The sequence below is a fragment of the Elaeis guineensis genome, chromosome 12, assembly GCF_000442705.2.
Source record: "Elaeis guineensis isolate ETL-2024a chromosome 12, EG11, whole genome shotgun sequence".
Taxonomy (NCBI): Eukaryota; Viridiplantae; Streptophyta; class Magnoliopsida; order Arecales; family Arecaceae; genus Elaeis; species Elaeis guineensis.
This window is the reverse complement of record NC_026004.2, coordinates 11,543,179-11,562,359: the sequence shown is the minus strand read 5'-3', so window position 1 is coordinate 11,562,359 and position 19,181 is coordinate 11,543,179. Positions and strand designations below refer to the sequence as shown.

Below are 19,181 nucleotides of genomic sequence, written 5' to 3'. Positions count from 1 at the left end.
AAATAGATCGATCCGTTTATAACCCAAATTTATTTAGTCTAAATTCAAATATGTTTATGATGAGTCGAATACTTATCAGATTGACAGATCGGAAGGCTCTATATGATACATTGAAATTGGCTATTTTTTAATCTATTATAATTTAATTTATAATTTTAATGGAGTTGGCTTCGTAAAGAAAGGTCCCCTCGCGGCGCTATTGTCTCCCATTAGCTGAATATTCTAAGCTCTCAACAATAGAATAGTATAGTCTTAAATATCATCGCTCAGCTGCAAGGGATTATCGCCTTATTTCCAGAGAGGGCATGTGGATACCTCTTCTCTATCATCAGCTTGTACCATGCATCTATTACAACTTAATAAATAAACTATAAGCTCGCTTACACTTTCAAAAAAATTATAATTTTAATTACAAAATTATAGTGTGATGATGAATGATGGTTGCTGAGTGAGATAAAACAGCCTCTGCAAATCATATTACTCTCATGAATTGCATCGGAGAAACGGCGTGATTTACTAGAGGCATCAAAGCTCTTGCAACTTCCATCATTTGCAATAGTCTGTACTGTCCAACATAAACCAGTATATTTCCCACATTCGCATGTCAAGCTCAGTGTATCAATGTCAGTATGTTACGTACTATGATACTATTCATCCACTAATCCGAGCACATATGGTGCCACCTTCACTGCATGCAATTGTAGCCACAGATGGTGGCTACCAATATTGTGCACCCTAGGTCTCTCAGCACCATCATCGCTTCTTCCAGTTGGGCCTGCTATAATGGAGTGCTGTGGGGAGACCTCATCACAATATGCTATTTGCTATACATGGTTGTGTTAATTGGAAATTGGTTGGAGACTTATTCTATAATCTGCCATTCCATCTTCAAACTAATTATGCCAAAATACTTTTTCTTATCTTATTTGATGGATGCACCGGTCCGACCCTTTATTTTCTTTAATTCTAGTCTTCACACATTTGATACATCAATAAAAAATGTATAATTTTGTAGTTACAAAAACACAGCTATAGTGGCAAGCTGATGTGTCAGTTGAGTTGATAGGACGTACTTGCATATATGGGTGAATACTAGCTAACAATAGTAATCGATCTGTCTGGCACGTAGAATCTAACTATAAAGAAAGATTCATCTATATGGTATGCAAGCCTTACTACAATATCTTAGTTATTAAGTTTCTACTCATAACTGATCAGGCATATCTATTAAAAAATTATATCATGCATTATTATACATCAATGCAAATGCTAATAATGCATGTCATGCAAACTCTCCAACACTGCCATGACTAATCTCTAGTCTAGATGAGAAATGTGAAGAATTGGTAGTAGATTAAGTACTAGTCATAAACTCTTGTCAAACTATAGTAAATAGATTTAACATTAACATTTGATGGTCAAGGTTATGATTATACTAGATAGACAATTAGATTAGACCATATATTGAACCGATGATCATCATGATCTTGAGCAGTATACGATGGACCATATATACATTTAATGGAATGTGATTTTTTTTTTTAATTTTTTTTTTTATAAAACAGATTTATCCTACCAAACTAGGATAAATACATCCACGAGCACTAGAAGATAAAATATATAAAAACTTAGAAGTAATATCTATCTCAATCATCTACAACGTAGATCCTATGTGATTAATAACATGTGGTGCCATCCAGTTCTTCAGCAATCTTGATGCAAAAGATGGTTAATGATGCGTGTCTTCTAGTCATTCCAGATCGGATGCATTAAGTATTTCTTCTTTTGGTAATGAATTAAGCATTTCCATAATTAAGTTTGAAACTAACGCGAGAGAGAGAGAGAGAGACAGAGAGAGCGTGTGTTTATCACATTTTCTTCGTGATGACTTCCGTTTAAAAGCCACCAAACCCGCGCGAAAAACATTCTCCATCTGTCGTCCCCGCGGAGTCCTCTTCCACCCACATTCTCCCAAACCCCCTTCCCTCTGCCTCCTCTTCCACATTCGCCATCGTCTTAATCTCTCTCTCTCTCGCCCTCTCTTCTCTCGCGCTCCGTTCCCCCACCATGACGACCGATCCCGTCTCCGTCCCCGGGTCCCTCTTGCGAGTCAACCAAATTTCTCGCCAAAGCCTGAAATCGCCGATCGGGGAGATCGGGGAGGAAGAGGAGGAGACGGTGACCACAATTCCGGAGGAGGGAGCTGTCGCCGGATGTGGAGATGGAGGAGGCGGCGGAGGAGACGAAGGGAAGAGGATGATGGAAATGGAGCACGACGCGGAGGACTTGGCTCGGGAGATGCTGGAGGTGATAGATACGGTCCGGTCGTTCGGCGAATTCCGGCGGACGCAAAGGAAAGAGTGCTTCAGCCTCGTCCGCTGGCTCCAGGTGGTGGCGCCTCTGCTCGAGGAGATCAATGAGCTCGAGACCCCCATCTCCGACGCAGCTTATGCACAGCTATGCGACCTCGCCGAGGCGTTCTCTGATGCAAAGAAGCTTCTGAGGTGCTGTCATGATGGGAGTAAGATCTATTTGGTGAGTGCTTGTTTTGGATGACTGGAAAGGGGAAAAATTGCTTTTTTTTTTTTTTACTAAAAAGGATGAAAGAAATCGAATCCTTTTTGGATCAGGCACTGGAAAGCGAGACGGTGGGGGGCAGATTCCATGCGGTTTATGAAAAGTTGAATCGTGCATTGGCTGGGATGCCGTACCATGAGCTCGGCATTACGGATGAAGTGAGAGAGCAAGTGGGTCTCTCGGTCCTTTAAATTGTTTAGAATGTTAGAAAATTCTCTGTTTCGTGATATTTTCCATGGTTCTTTAATCTTTATTTTTTTCTGGATTTATTAATCTTTGATGGTACTAATTAAGTTTTGTTGGTAACATGAACTAAATTCATACAAATGAGCTTTGTAGATTTTACTTAAAAGATTATTTTGCATTGATGATGGAATTTGGTAAGAAATGATATGTTTCCGAGCTGCATGGGTTTGTTGTGATTTTACATAATGCAAGAAGGATTGAAGGGTCTCGGATTGTCTGAAGAGAGATATTACTGGTAAATTGAGGATTTGGCTAGTAGATATGGTTGTTGGTTGGCTAAAAATATGAGTTTAAATATTTGATTATGGTTCTGCATATAATGAGAGAAATACACTTAGTGGTCATACCCCTTCTCCCCTTTCACAAGGTTCCAGGTTGAGTCTTTGGTGGTGCATTCCAAAGTATTAGGATCTATGCTACATATCTTGGGTGGGTTTTCCCCACTTTTCTATGAAAAATAATTAGAAAAAAAAATATAGTTCTGTGTCCGCTCTTAGGTTAATATAACATGTGGCTTATGATTGTCATAATCAATTACAAGATGTTCATTGTTGGAGCAAGGTATGGTTTAGTGAAGTCTGAGGACAACATATGTCGGCTCTTATTGGGATTTATTGGAAAGAAATGGTATTATTAATTTACTTTTGCCTCTATCATTGCTTCTTCTTATATTGAGAAAATAGCTTGTTTCTAATTTAGGGGTGTATAAAGCTAATCAATAAGTGATCCCATAATTTTCATCGCCCTTATTGTAGTTTAGGATTGAATAGATGATGTACTGCTGGTCCACTTCATTGCATAAATTGGCATTTGTTGCATTTGTATGTTATGTGGTGATGATAATGGTAAAATGGAATATTTTGTGTCTAGTTTGCTGCCTGCTTGCCATGGTGGATAAGTTTGAACCAGAAGGTTACCTATAAATCAAACTCAAACATTTTATTATATTTCTAGACTTGCTGCACCAAATTTAAATGCTTTATCATAATTTTATAGCAAAAGGCTTTTGCTTGATGTAAGTTGCCTTTGAACGTAATATGTGAACATGAGCACAAGGAAGTAATTGCCTATATTTTAGCTCATCCCAATTTTTAATACCTACTGACATAATTCAATGTTCAAAGGTTGTAGATGATTTAAAATTCAAAATAAAAAAAGAAGACCCAATTTTAAGTGTAATCAGTTTTCAAGTTCAACACATAGTTCACAAGAAGTCTTTAGACATGTTCATATCTCTGGCTCACTCGTGCATTATCTATGTTTTCCCTTTATAGATCATATATCTCCTTTCTTTCTTTTTTCCATGAAAGAATCTCATCATTTATTTTTCAGTTTTTATTTTATTAATTGTGGTCAGAGTAAAATAAGTTTGAGTCATCAGTGTGAAGTTACTTGCCATGGAGATTAGATCATGTATCTTCACCTTTATGTTTTGAGTATGGTTTGTTCTGAAGTTGATGTTTGTTTGGAAAATTTCATTGCAACCTTAGAAATATGGACCTTATATATAATGTGATCCTGCACATTATAACTTACACTTCTGAGATTCATGCTTTCAGGTTGAGCTGATGAATGTGCAACTTCAAAGGGCTAAGAGAAGGACAGATACACAAGACATGGAGTTGGCTATGGATCTGATGGTTGTACTCCCTGGAAAGGAGGATCTGGATGTAGATAGAGCAATACTAGAAAGGCTCGCTCGTACATTACAGCTGCAGACCCTCCCAGACTTAAGAGCAGAAACAATGGCTATAAAAAAGATAATTAAAGATAGATGCGGGCAAAATGCTGAAAGTACCCAGCAGATCATAGAACTATTGAACAGATTTAAACAAATTGCTGGCATTGAAGACAGTAATGGGCTAAGTGAAGTTGCCTTGCCTAAATATCTGGAAAAGTGTCCATCTTTGATGATTCCTAATGATTTCCTCTGTCCCATATCTTTAGAGATCATGACAGATCCTGTCATTGTTGCAACGGGGCAGGTGCTTGGAATAGTTCAGATGTTATTGCTCTTTCATTGTATAAATTGACAATATTTGCTGACAAATTCTTCCTTTTCTTCTTGTTTCAGACATTTGAAAGACGAAGTATACAGAAATGGTTGGATGCCGGACATCGAACCTGCCCAAAGACGAGGCAAACTTTGGTGCATCTTTCACTGGCACCTAACTATGCCCTCCGAAACTTAATTCTCCAGTGGTGTGAGAAGAACAAAGTTGAATTACTAAAAAAAGAGGCAGATCTTGATTCTGACCCTGAAGGTCATGAAGAAGAAATCTCATCACTAGTTGAGGATCTTTCTTCTATCCATCTTGATAAGCAGCGAAGGGCAGTTAAGAAGATCCGTATGCTTTCTAAAGAGAACCCTGATCACAGAATTGCAATTGCTCAGAATGGAGGGATCCCTGCCCTAGTCAGTCTTCTAACATATCCTGATTCTAAAATTCAAGAGAACACTGTGACTGCTTTGTTGAATTTATCAATAGATGAAGGGAACAAGAAGCTTATAGCTAATGGAGCTGTTCCTGCTATTATTGAGATTTTGAAGACGGGCAGTGTGGCGGCTAAAGAGAATTCAGCAGCAGCGTTATTCAGCCTGTCTATGCTTGATGAGATCAAGGTGATGATTGGGAATTTAAATGGTATACCCCCATTGATAGATTTATTGCAAAATGGGACAATTAGAGGCAAAAAGGATGCTGCTACTGCACTCTTCAATTTGGTTCTAAACAGTAAGAACAAAGCTAGAGCTATAGAAGCAGGCATTATAGCACCTCTACTTCAAGTACTGGGTGATAAGAACCTGGGTATGGCTGATGAAGCTCTCTCGATACTTTTTCTTCTGACGTTACATCCTGATGGGTGCAATGCAATAGGCCAGCAATCGTTCATTCAAACCCTGGTGGAATTTATCAAGGAAGGGACCCCCAAAAACAAGGAATGCGCAATCGCTGTTCTTCTCGAACTGGGATCGCATAATTCATCACTTTTATCAGCTGCAATCCAGTTAGGTGTTCAGGAGCACTTAGCCGAGATCTTAAAAAGTGGAACTGACAGAGCTCAAAGGAAAGCAAAGGCCTTAATCAGCAAGTGTGAACAAGTACAATGAAGCTTGGGAAGTCTCATTGTCCGGTCACCTTTGTTTTGCTTCACATGTAAAAGCAGCAAATTGGATATATTCCTTGCATGTTTTGATGCTTTCGGATTATAAATCAACATTGAGAAAAAAAGCTTATTTCCAATTTAGTGAATGCCATTTTTTTAAAGTGATACCTCCTTCAGTGCTCTTCGTTTATAGATGTTCTTAATCTGTTACCAGTTTTCTCAGGATGTAGTTAGTGGATGTTAAACAACAAGCTGAGTTGGGATAATAACTATAAATGACTTTTATGGATGTCTGATATAAACAGAATACCTATCAAAGATTTAGGATAAATATGACTTCGAAGATGACCGATTCTTAAAGTAACTTGACCACTATTGTTCCTTCTTAATTTATATTTTTTGATACCTTTTTCGATTATATCTGGTTGATTCAGAAGTAATATCAGCTTGATGTTAACCAGTAAAACAAACGACAATGTTCTCAAGCTAATTACAGGCCAGGTCCAGTTTTGTCAAAATGAATCTCATTGAGACTAAATCTTATAGCTCCAATCTGATGAGTTTTTCTATTATGGGTTCATGATTTCGTATCTTAGATCTGAAGCTTACTTCTATTGGCATTCAGACATTGAGCCACTCAGTATTTGTGAGACAAGCAATTTTTTTTATTAATGCATCTTGTTTTAACTGGCATATTGATTGTGATTCAATGACATATAATAGAGAGTAGAAAGTTCATTATCAAGCAACAGATCATGATATGACATCTTAGAGCACATCATCTTCAATCAGCCATGCACAGCCTCAGAAGTTGCATTATCTTGTTGTTACATAGGATCTGCTTCATATCCCTCTTCTGGCAATTAATTTTGACTCATACTGTACTTAATAATACTGATTATCAGCTTGAAACTGCTGATGTTGGATATTAAGGTTGTCATCCAAAACTGTAAGAATAAAATGGCATGTCATTGATATAGACTAATGGTGGAATGCATTCATCAGGACCTCACCAGATATGAAATATTGACAATATCTACATGGAAAATCAGGCGATAGTAATGGTAGATTGGGTGCAAACATGAACTGTTTTCTTGACTGTTAGGAGGAGGAGCCATACCTCTAATAGCGTCTATCTCGGTTGAACAGTATTTAGGAAACATTTTCTGATACAAAAGTTGAGAAAAACAGGTATGTGAAGGAGATTTAATTCAGTTTCCTGATAAAGAGGAAGGACGGGAACCAATAGTTGTCAGTTATGGTCATTGATTGCTTAAGAATTTAGTAATAACTATTCTCAACTCAATGTGCAACTGGTATATTGTGGTTCCTGTGGTTTTTCAAGTATCTCCTGCGACTTATCCAGCATTTATCTCTACTCTCAATAATGCTGTAAACCAGTTTTGTTTTTATTATTAATTTCTTTTTGGCATAAGAAACAAGGTCCCCATCTGATGTTGTTTGGATTGAGTTTGTGCTGTAGGTTTCACAGCTAGAAACTGGTTCAAGCATATTTAACAGAGTGATTCAATCAAAAAAGTTTATTTAACAGGGTATGGTAATCTTTCATTGAGTTCGTGCCATGTTGTGGCTAATCTTCTGTTGCACCCGTTGTCAGTGAAGAGCATCTACAAAATGAAATCCTCATAGACCGAAATTATGTTCGGCGGGGACTCTCCAATGCTTAAGTCAGAGAGGAGGTTGGTGAACAGCAGATAAAGAGAATTTGAAATGGCAGAGTCTTCATCCAGAATTGCCTTACTTGTATTGCTCATTTATCTCCCTTTTATAGATGATTCTGATGTAATCGTCGAGCACGTGGTCCCGCTTTTTATGATACTAAATTATCGGATCATAATCGTAGAGTTAATGGGTTGTTTATGCCTACTAATGACCGTGACACGTAGTCGATAACCGTTTGTAACGGTTAGGTGTGTTGTGAAAATAGACCGACTATATATCAGTAATAGTGATAAGTCGGTAGTAGACCCGAATGAGCATCGGTTGGAAATTCTGATATGCCGACGATTTTCGGTTAACCAAGTTGTTAGTTGCTGGTTGATAATGGCCGACTGTGGGTCAGTCAATTGATTGTAAGTCGGCGTAATATATTCATGCGGTCGATGTAGAGTTGGATTTGGAGGTTGGTTGACTTATCCTAACAGTTGCCCCCCACTTTCAAGTCCAAGGTGGTCCGACATATATATCATCACATGGTCTGTCACGTTAGACGAAGGGGGTCATCATGTGTTGCCTCGAGCCCTGACTCGACTGCTGGTCTTTATGATTTTTGGAGTATGAGAGATCTTCGGCTGTTTTGCTGTTTTGATAGCTGTGAAATCATTATTGGACTGTCATTTCGACAGGATAATTTGGCACTGGACGTCGTTTCAAAAAATAATTCGACACCGGATGATACGATTCTAACTAGTATATCTTGGCCATGTGTCCGAACATCATTGGGTTAGAGAGCAGGTGCGTCGAACCGTCCAACCAATGGTCGGTCCGGATATTGCCATGTATCATCGTCTGATGAGATTCCGATTTGATCGATTTTATCTGGACCATTAATGGTCCTATATATATAGGGTCGCTTTCAGCCAAACATTTACTTTGCATTTTGTCACCATCTTCTATTGCAGAAGCTCTGTCAGAAGATCGCCCCAGTACCATAGAGCTCCAGGGTCTCTTCTCTGCCCCTTTTTTTGATTTTCAGGTCAAGTTTTCTCATCCTTCTCCTTGGATCTCTCTCCTTTGGGTTTTCGTTTTAGAGTTTTCTAGTTTTTCTTCTTTATGGCTAGGGCTTCTTCTTCTTGGAATAGTCGGTTGAAAAATTTGATTGACGAATCTCCATCAGGTCTAGAGGTAGAAGCTTCTTCCCTATCCTGATCTAATGTTGAACAGCTCCGAAAGCAATATCGTATCCTGGAGTAGTATCAACTCTTCACTTTTGGCTCCGATGGATGGATGAACTCTCCTCCCCCGGGCCAGATTGCCTTCTATGTTGAAGACCTTTGGGCCGATCTTCGATTTTTGAATCCAAAATTTATTCGGAATCTTCTCAATTACTACGGCCTTTGCCCTACTCAGCTGGCGCCAAACTCTGTTCGATTGATAATTTATTTTGCTTTGCTGTGTCGGCTCATACCGACTGAGTCTCATCCTTTTTTTTTCGAACTTTCTTCATTTTTTGTTCTCATCCTAAGGCCAAGGGTTGGTGGTTTTTCAACCCGAGAAAAAGATCTTTCTTTCATCACCGATCTTCCATCGTCTATTCATGAATGAAAGAACCAATTCTTTTTTATTTCTTCTTCTTCTCCCTGGGGCTTTCCGTCGCGCTGGGGTGATCCGAGGACCAGCTCCAACGAGAATAGTCGGGTGGAAGTCGATGATCGAGAGGATTTTCATCGACTGAAGGACATGACAGTACCACCGCAGAGAGAGCTGAGGACCGAATAAGCTCTCTACGATATCGAACTTTCGGTCACTTCCTTAGATATAGCATAGTTGATTACTTTCATTTTTATTTTATTTATTTTTAAATTGTACTGATTTTTTTATTCTGATTGCAGCTATGCAATCGAGGGCATGAGTATCGACTGCAGATATTCATCAATATGCTGTCAAGAAGAAGACAGCATCCGAAGCTGGATCCTTCCGACCGTCGAAGAAGGGTCGGGCAGTTGCTTCATTTATGTCGGTGAGAAAATTTGATATACCATCGACATCAATTTTTGAGCCAATTTTGATGTTGTCGGCCCCGACAATGCTCCCTAAGGTGCCATCCGTTGAAGGTGAGGTGGCAGGAGAAGATAGAACTATGACAGTACTGTCGGTAGCTCCACCAGCAGAAGTTCGGACCGTGGTGAAAGTTGCGATCGAGCCTGAACAATCTACGACTGCGTCAGTCGTTCCTCCAACGGAACCCTCTCGGGTACAGTTGAGCTCTGACTTCTTCGCATTCTTAAGTGCGGGGCTGCCGACAAGAGATCGGGAGAAGATGCCGGCGACTTCGACAGATGATAGATCATCGGTAGGTCACTCGATTCTTTTTGACATCAGAGTTTCTGAGGGTGAGTCGGCTTTGGCCAATCCAGTATTGGTCAGACGGCTAATCCAAGCTGCTCTTCTCCCGATTGATCGGGAGAACAGGAAGAATCGGACTGTAGCCAAAATATTTTCTTCTTTTTACCCGATGATATTCGGAGTAAGTTCTTCCATATTTTTTTTTTGATCTGACCTGACTTGGTTTGTCTTCTACTTTCAGTGGGCTCATGACATACATGACCTAGAGATCGACTATCAAAAGATTGCCGACTTTTATCGGTCATGGATGGATAAAGTAGCGGCCGCCAATGCTGAGAAGATGACTGCCCTTGAGCAACTCCAGGCAGCAACTGAGCAGGAGGCAAAGCTTCAGGAAAAATTCTCCTATTTGACCACTGTTCTACAATTTTCTAAAGCCAAACTTGAGTCGGCTCGTCAAAATATTTTATCTTTTGAGTTGCGGATCAAGAGCAAAAAGCATTCTATCCATCGGCTTCGACGAGAAAAGGATGGCCACATTGATGAGCTCGAAGCCAAACGTGAAAGACATCGGGCTACTTTGGAAAAGTTGGCACTAGCTGATGATGAGTCGGCTTCTGCAAGAGCTGACGCAGAGATGGTGAGAGCAGAAGCAGAGTTGATAAGGAAAACTTTGAACCAAGCCATCGAGAACTTCAAGAACTTTGAAAAGTTTCAAAAAGAAATCCTCGAAGGTGGGTTCGCTTCTTATTGTATCAGGTATGAAGACGATCGAGATACGATCGAAAAGCTGTACCTGAATTTGGACTTCAGCAGCATCATCCCTCCTGTCCTGGAAGATGGAGCTGTCGGAGAAGAAACTACACCGATTGAAGATGCTACACCGACTGCGGAAGATGTTGCACTGACTGCTGAAGATGTTGCACCGACTACTCCAGAAGATGTTCCAGTCACCGATGCTGTGCCGGAGCAAGGAGACGGAGATGACGATCGGTGATCGGTATAATATTTTTATTTTTTTTTGTAATCAGAAACTTTTGTAATCAGACTTCGGTCCAATTTTGTAATCTTCTTTTCAATGAATGAATTTTTTTTCTAAGTATAGATTCTCTTTCTTTATGTATCTTCAATGTCGTAGAATTATTATTTGACTATCGAATATTGATCGATAAGCCGAATGTTCAGTAGTACTTGTAGAATTCATCCGTTAGTTAAATATTAATAAATATACTTTATCTTTTAGGTATTTGGATAAATGGTGATAAGCTGAATATTCTTCAACTGACTATGATCAAATCAGTATGCCTAGTTATTTGATAATCGGTGGCAAACCAAATATCTTTCGACCGACCGTAATCAAGTCGGTATAATTTCAATCCGACCTAAGTCGTATTGGCATAATGTCCTGCTTAGTTAAAACTAAGTCGGCATAAATAATCGTTCGAATAATCGATACCGAGATACAGTCGATATTTTAACTTTTACAGTGAAAGCCGAAATATAGTTGATAGAAATTGATCGATCTAAAATCACTTTGTAGTTGGTCGAAATTTTTATAATTTTAAAATTTAATATTTTATTCTGAATGCTATACATATGAACAACTTTATTGATAGTACATCTTTAAGTTGTTAGCATTCCACATTCGTGGAATAGCTGTTCCTTTAAGAGTTTTCAGCTGATATATGTCTGATCTAAGTGTCTCGATTATTCTGTAAGGTCCTTCTCAATTCAAAGATAATTTTTCTTAATCTAGTAGTTTTGAGATTTCTGCTTTTCTTAGGATCAGATCTTTTGGACGGAAGACCTTCGGCTTAACTTTTGCATTATAATATCAGGCTACTCTTTGCCGATATGCTGTCATCCGAACTTGAGCTTGTTATCGATCTTTTGAAAGTAGATCTAGATCGACTTTTCGATATTCTGAATTGCTCGGCTCACTATATTGCCCCACCCTCACTGATGGTAATCTGATCTCAAGTGGGATCATCACTTCTATTCCATAAGCCAAATTAAATGGCGATTCTTCCGTTGGTATATGTGGAGTTGTTCGATAAGTCTACAAGATCGGATATAATTCTTCCACATAGAGATCTTTAGCTTCATTCAGTCTGGTCTTGAGTCTATGTAGAATTGTTCGGTTTGTTACTTCTACTTCTCCGTTGGATTGTGGATGGCCGACTGATGTGAGTTTGTACGTAATGTAAAATTTTGTACAGAACTCTTTGAAGTTCTGATTGTCGAATTACCGACCATTGTCAGTGATGATGGTGTGTGGTAGATCAAATCTGCATATGATTGATTTCTGAATGAAGTCTTCTATCTTACTCTCAATGATTTATGTCAGAGGTTCAGCTTCCATCCACTTGGTGAAGTAATCGATGACGATCACTATGAACTTTCTCTGATCAGATGTCGGAGGGAAAGGATCAAGTATGTTGATTTTTCATTGTGCGAAGGGCTTGGTGCAACAATTAATGTCAATTGACTGGCCGGTTCATGTTGTATATTTATAAATTTCTGACATGGTTCATACCTTCAGATAAGTTTAGCTACATCTTTCTTCATAGTAGGTCAATAACATCCTTATCGTAAGACTTTGTAAGCTAGAGATTTATCCTTCAAGTGATTTTCACAAATTTCTTTGTGAACTTCTCTAAGTGTATAGTCGGCATCTGTTGGTCCCAAACACTTCAGTAAAGTAAGAGAGAACGACCTCTTATATAATTGATCATTCATCAAAATATATTGCGAGGCCGTCCATCTGAGTCGTTTGGCTTCTGAGAGATGCATTGGAAGAGTTCCATCAGTCAAGTACTGGACAATCGGATCCATCCAGCTTAGTTTATCAGTGATTTGTAGCACTTTTTCGACTTTATCAATACTTGGCTATTCAAGGCATTCGACGAATGTTCGACCCAGCGAGTTGAAAGAAGTGGTTGCAAGTCGCAAAAATGCATCGGCTTGTGCATTTTCTGTCTTTGGGATGTGAAAAATTTTAAAATATTTTAGGGTTGATATAAGATCTTTCACCTTCTGAAGATACTTCATCATAATAGGATCTCGGGCTTCAAATTCGTCCTTGATCTGTCTAGCAATCAATTGTAAGTCGGTGAAGACCTTCAGATTGTCGATATCAAGCTCCTTGCTAATTTTTAGGCCGGCTAAGAGTACTTCATATTCGGCTTGATTATTCGAAATTTTAAAGTTGAATCAAAGGGCATATTCAATAATAACCCCTTCGAAATTGGTGAGATTGAGACCGACTCCGCTGCCCTGTGCATTAGATGGTCCATCAATATGTAGCACCCATGCCGACGTTAAGTCAAGTTCGAGAGTCGTGGCCTATTTTATTTTATTGTTAGCTTCATTCTCAAGATTATTACCAGGTATTGTACACTCGATGATGAAGTCAACCAAAATTTATGCCTTCATTGATGGACGTAGGCGATATTGTATATCAAATTCATCATATTTTATTGCCCACTTTACCATTCAATCCGACATATCAAGTCGATATAAGATTGTCTTCAATGGTTGATCTGTCAAGATGACAATAAGATATGCTTGAAAGTATGGACGAAGTCGTTGTGATGATATGATTAGAACGTAGATCATTTTCTCTGCTCTTGAATATCTCACTTTAGCATTTTGAAGCACCATGCTAGTGTAGTAGATTGGTCATTGAATTGGATTTTTATCCTCTTGGACAGGCACCGAACTAACTACCTCCATCGATGTCTCCAAGTAGAGATATAAAGTTTCTCCGACCTTTGGCTTTGTAAGCAATGGTGGAGATGCAAGGTATCTTTTCAAGTCCTCAAATGACTGTCAGCACTCGTCTGACCATGAGAAGTCTTTTACTTGCCTTCAGATTTTGAAAAAGAATAAACATCTTTCTGCCGATCTTGAGATGAATCAGCTGAGTGCGATGATTTTTTCATTGAGCTACTGTATCTCTTTCTTGAAACTAGGATGCTTCATATTGATGATAGCCTTTATTTTCTCGAAATTGACTTCAATTCCTCATTGTGACATGAGAAACCCCAAAAATTTTTCAAAAGTTACTCCAAATGCATACTTAGTCAAATTCAGCTTCATCTGATGTCGTTGAAGTGTGCCAAAGGCTTCTTTCAGATTTTGAACATGGTCTGTAATTTGAGAGCTTTTCACCAACATGTCTTCCGCATAAACTTCTATATTTCGCCCGATTTGTATCTTGAAGATTTTGTTGACTAGCCGTTGGTAAGTAGCTCCGATATTTTTTAAAATCGAAAGACATTACTTTGTAACAGTAGATGCCTTTGTCGGTTACGAAGGCTGTGTGCTCCTCGTCTTCGGGTGCTATCCAAATCTGATTATAACCTGCAAAGGCATCCATGAAGCTTAAGAGTATGTGTCCTGAAATCGCATCAACTAGCTGATCAATCTTTGGCAAAGAAAAACTGCTCTTTGGATAAGCTTCATTTAGATTTGTGTAGTCGATGTAGATTCTTTATTTTTTATTAGCTTTTCTCACCATCACTATATTGGCGAGCTAGTCGGGATAAGTAGCTTCTCTGATGAAGCCAATTGCGAGAAGCTTGTCAATTTTTTCATTTATGACCTTCTGTATTTCAGGAGCAAAAGGCTTTTTCTTTTGTCTCACTGGCTTAATCTTTGGATCGATATTTAGTCAATGAGTTATTACTTTCGGAAGAATGCCTGATATATCAGTAGTCGACTAAGCAAAAATATCGATATTTGCTCTAAGTAGATTTATTAGTTGCCGTCGCTCCGACTCAGACAGCTGCGATCCAATTTGGACTATTTTCTCAAATTCTTCTTCTTTTAATGGGATGGAGATCAGTTGTTCGGTTGGTTCACTCCTTTCTTCATTCTCTCTTGGGTCCAATTTATCAATGGACAAAGAGTCTTCAGATTGATTATTTTATGTGAAAACTAAGAAGCAATGTCGAATGAATTGTTGATTTCTATGCATCTCTCTGACTTCATTTTTTATTGAAAATCAGACCAACAGATGATATGTCGAGATCACTACCCTCAGAGCATTAAGACCAGATCGTCTGAGTATGGCATTATAAGTCGAGAAAACTCGAATAACCGTGAATGTCAAAAGAACAGTACTCTATTGTGGTTCAGTTTCTGCGGTTAAGAGAAGAGTGATTTCTCCCTTCACAGTAACTGTATCTCTTGTAAATCCGACCAATGACGTTGAGACTCTTCTAAGTCGATCAATCGGTAGTCGCATTCGAGAGAAAATCGAGTAAAATAAAATATCTGTCGAGCTTTCATTATCCATTAATTTTTTTTTACATCATAATTAGCTATCATTGCTGAGATAACGACAGCATAATCATGAGGAGTTTGAATTTTTTGAACATCTTTCGAAAAAGTTATTACATTGTTGAGTCGTCGTTTCTTTACCGACTCTTCTTCGAAAGTTGCCTCTCAGTTCTTCGATCGTCCAGAGATCAGATTGATTACTTCTATCATTGGTCGGTTGTTGAGTGTTTCCTCAGTTTGTGATTGAGGTTGTTGGTCGATGGGAGATTGAGTCAGACGATCTCGTCGAAACTTTCTGAGGTAGCCTCATCAAATCAAGGCCTTTATCTCATCCTCGAGCTGGATGCACTATTTGGTGTCGTGACCATGATCACGATGGAACTGACAGTACTTCTTCCTGTCATGGCTTCTCAACGGCACTTTTATCGATAGGGGATATCGTAGATACTTCTCTCTTTTGATCTCCATCAGGATCTACGCACGAGGAGCAGAGAGAGAAGTGTAGGAGCCATATCTACCATAATTGCTTGGCTTCGGACTCTGTTGAGGTGAAGCTCTTTTATTGGTAATTGGCTAACTTGATTCGGTCAGAGCTTCACTCTTCTTCTGTTTCTTCTTCTGACATTTTTCTTCTGTCTGGCATCGGTCAGAAGCAGCTTCATCCGTGTGAATGTACTTATACGCGCATTCTAGAAGTTCAGCATAGATCTGGGAGAGAGTTTTATCTAGAGAGTAAGTAAATCTGAATCCCTTCAGACCTCTCTTCATGGTCGATATAGCCATATCTTCATTGAGATCCCTGACCTCAAGTGTGGCCACATTGAAGCGAGCCACAAAGTCTCTTAACATCTCTGTCTCACATTGTTTGATTAAGAAGAGACTGTCGGATGTCCGTGACGACCTTCGACTAGTGCTAAAGTGGACGACGAAAGAATCCTCGAGCTGTTCGAAGGAGTTAATGCTTTCCGATTGAAGCCTGCAATACCAAGCTCGAGCAGCTTTTTGAAGAGTTGCTGGAAAGCCAATGCATAAGAGAACGTCGGTTGCCCCCTAGATCATCATAAGAGCCTTATAACTTTTCAAATAGTCGATCGAGTCGGTGGAGCCGTCGTGTGGCTCCATATGTGATATCTTGAAGCGAGACGGAATCGGCTCATCCAGAATATGCTAAGAAAGAGGTTGGGCAGTGTGGAAGTCATAGTCGTTAGAGGACTTTCAATCTTTCATCTGAAGTCGGGTGAGCTGATGATCAATCTTTTTGAATTTACATTCATAATCGTCAAGCCACCATTGCTGGAAAACTCCAGGGGTGAAACCCCCTGAAGAACTCGAGGAGGGAGAAGTAGAAGGCATCCGCGATCGTTTTTTCTTCCTAAAACTGTGTAGATGGGAAGGAGAGGAAGAACGCTGTGAATGATGGGTGGCACGATGAAAGTGATGAGAATGCAGTTGCCTATCTCGATGGAAGTGTCGAGATGGTCGCTCTGAAGATGAGGAGGGTGAGTGCCGTAGAGGACGGTGGCTGTGCCTGGATGGCACTGACTGAGCCATCGGTTGCTCTACTGACGGCTGCTGCTGCTGAGTTTGCTGCTGCTGAAGGCTTTGAATCACCTTCATCAAAACTTCAATTTGCTGCATAAGTGCAGTAATCTGTGCGTCTATGGTGATCACAGGATGCGAAGAACTGGACTCTACCACTGGAGGTGGGGGAGGAACATCTTCCTGACGGAAAGACTACCTCGATGATTCAGTCGAATGTTGAGCTCTGGTTCTTGGCATGGTTGACTGTAGTCTCTCTCTATCTGACGTGCCAATCTGTTGCGATCAATCCCCTCTTGCACTCGTCATCGATGAAGAGCACCTGCAAAATGAAGTCCTCACAAATCGAAATTGTATCCAGCGGAGACCCTCCGATGCTTAAATCAAAGAGGAGATTGGTGAACAGCAGATAAAGAGAATTTGAAATGGCAGAGTCTTCGCGCAGAATTGTCTTACCCATGCTGCTCATTTATCTCCTTTTTATAGATGATTCTGATGTAATCACCGAGCACGTAGTCCCACTTTTTATGGCGCTAAATTATCGGACCATAATCGTGGAGTTAATAGATTGTTTATGTCCACTAATGATCGTGACACGTAGTCGATAATCATTTATAATGGTTAGAATGTTGTAAAGATAAGCCGATTATATATCGATAATAGTGATAAGTCGGTAGTAGTTCCAAATGAGCATCGGTCGATAACTTTGATATGCCGACGGTATTCGATTAATCAAGTTGTCAGTTGTTAATTGATAATGACCGACTGTAGATCGATCAACTGATTGTACGTCAGCATAATGTGTTCATACAGCTGATGTAGAGTCGGAGTCGAGAGTTGATTGATTTGTCCTAACATGCCATATGTTTCACATCTGGAGACTGGCTTAAGTAAGTTTGTTTCTCAAATTTTAAATATATTATGTATAGTTTAAACCTTGGGTCTAATTTGAATCACGAGAATAAAGTACAAAGAGTACAATTTCAAAGTTTTCTTCTGAGTTTTGTGGTAATGGCTTAAACCTTGGATCTAATATGGATCACGAGAGTAAAGCACATAAAACACCATCTTAAAAGTTTTCTTCTCAGTTTTATAATAATCTGTTATCAAGAGGCTGGGTTATAAAAGTTGACTCATGCAGTAATATGATTCAACACTCGAACCCTTGGCCTTATTGAGGGGATGTGACCACTAAGATAATGCTCTGATTGCAAATTATATACATTATCATTATTTGAAACGGGATCTTCAATACGGTACCTTGTGGATGGTTGCCAAATCATCTATCTTATAGGTGAATGATTTTTTTTCATCGCCACGGTCTATCATATATATATCATTAATGATATCTTGCTGTATTTTAAAAATGAGCGAGAACCATCCATTTCCAAAATAGATGATACGGTGGCCATCTACGATGGAACCATAAAATTTTTTTTTAGTGAAAAAATATCATAAAAAATTATCAATTTTTTTATTGATTAATTTAGACATATTCTTATAATTTTTAAGATAAATAAATTATTTTTCAAAAATAACATGTATACATAAAATGTGGAGAAGTCCTACTCACCTAAAAGATGGATAAATTATTTTTCATCAACTAAAAAAATATTATTTTTATTTTGTTCCTAAAATAATCCTAACCTTATAATAACAGTATAATAATATTAGATAATAGATTATAATAATATAATATAAATTCTTGATATTGTATTATATTATCTATATTATTTTATATGTTGTTATACATTATACTATATAATATAATATGATGTAGTATAATTAATATCATATAACATAATATTATTATCATATAATAGTAATATAATTATTATAATATAATATATTATTATAATAATATATTATAGTCTAATATAATGTATTACATTATTATTACAATATCATCTTATATTACATCATTAATATGACACGTTATATTATAATATTATATAATAATATTATCATATTATGTATGATATAATATAATTATATATAATAATATTTATATAATAAAAGATATTATGAGAAATATAAATATATTATAACAAATAATAGTAATGTAAAAAAATATGAATGATATAATTTTAAATTATTTTTAATATATAAAAAATATGAATAAATTATTTTTTGTCAAAATATTATTTAAAAAATATATAACTTAAAGAATATAAATTTTTAGATAAATTTTTACCCTCCATTCTTAATATTTCCCCGATCAGAACACCCCCACCCTCGCCCTCAGTGAACTGTCATTACCAACCACCAATAAAACATCCATCCATCCCCATCAACTGCCACCATCCCATCCATGGCTGCGTGCGACGCACGTGAAGTCATTTCTCACGTGTCTATCACGTGTCCTCATAAACCTAATTCCACCAAAACTCTTGCCCCCT

General features: G+C 38.3%; 1 protein-coding gene across 1 annotated transcript; it reads left to right on the top strand.

The window, feature by feature from the left end:
* Nucleotides 1–1,930: 1,930 nt before the first annotated feature.
* On the top strand, nt 1,931–6,068 carry LOC105055212 (U-box domain-containing protein 15). The gene is made up of 4 exons (XM_010936970.3): nt 1,931–2,535; nt 2,631–2,747; nt 4,383–4,808; nt 4,898–6,068. Exons 1-4 carry the CDS (start codon nt 2,068–2,070, stop codon nt 5,933–5,935), a joined length of 2,049 nt encoding a protein of 682 aa, XP_010935272.1. The 5' UTR covers nt 1,931–2,067; the 3' UTR covers nt 5,936–6,068.
* Nucleotides 6,069–19,181: the final 13,113 nt, after the last annotated feature.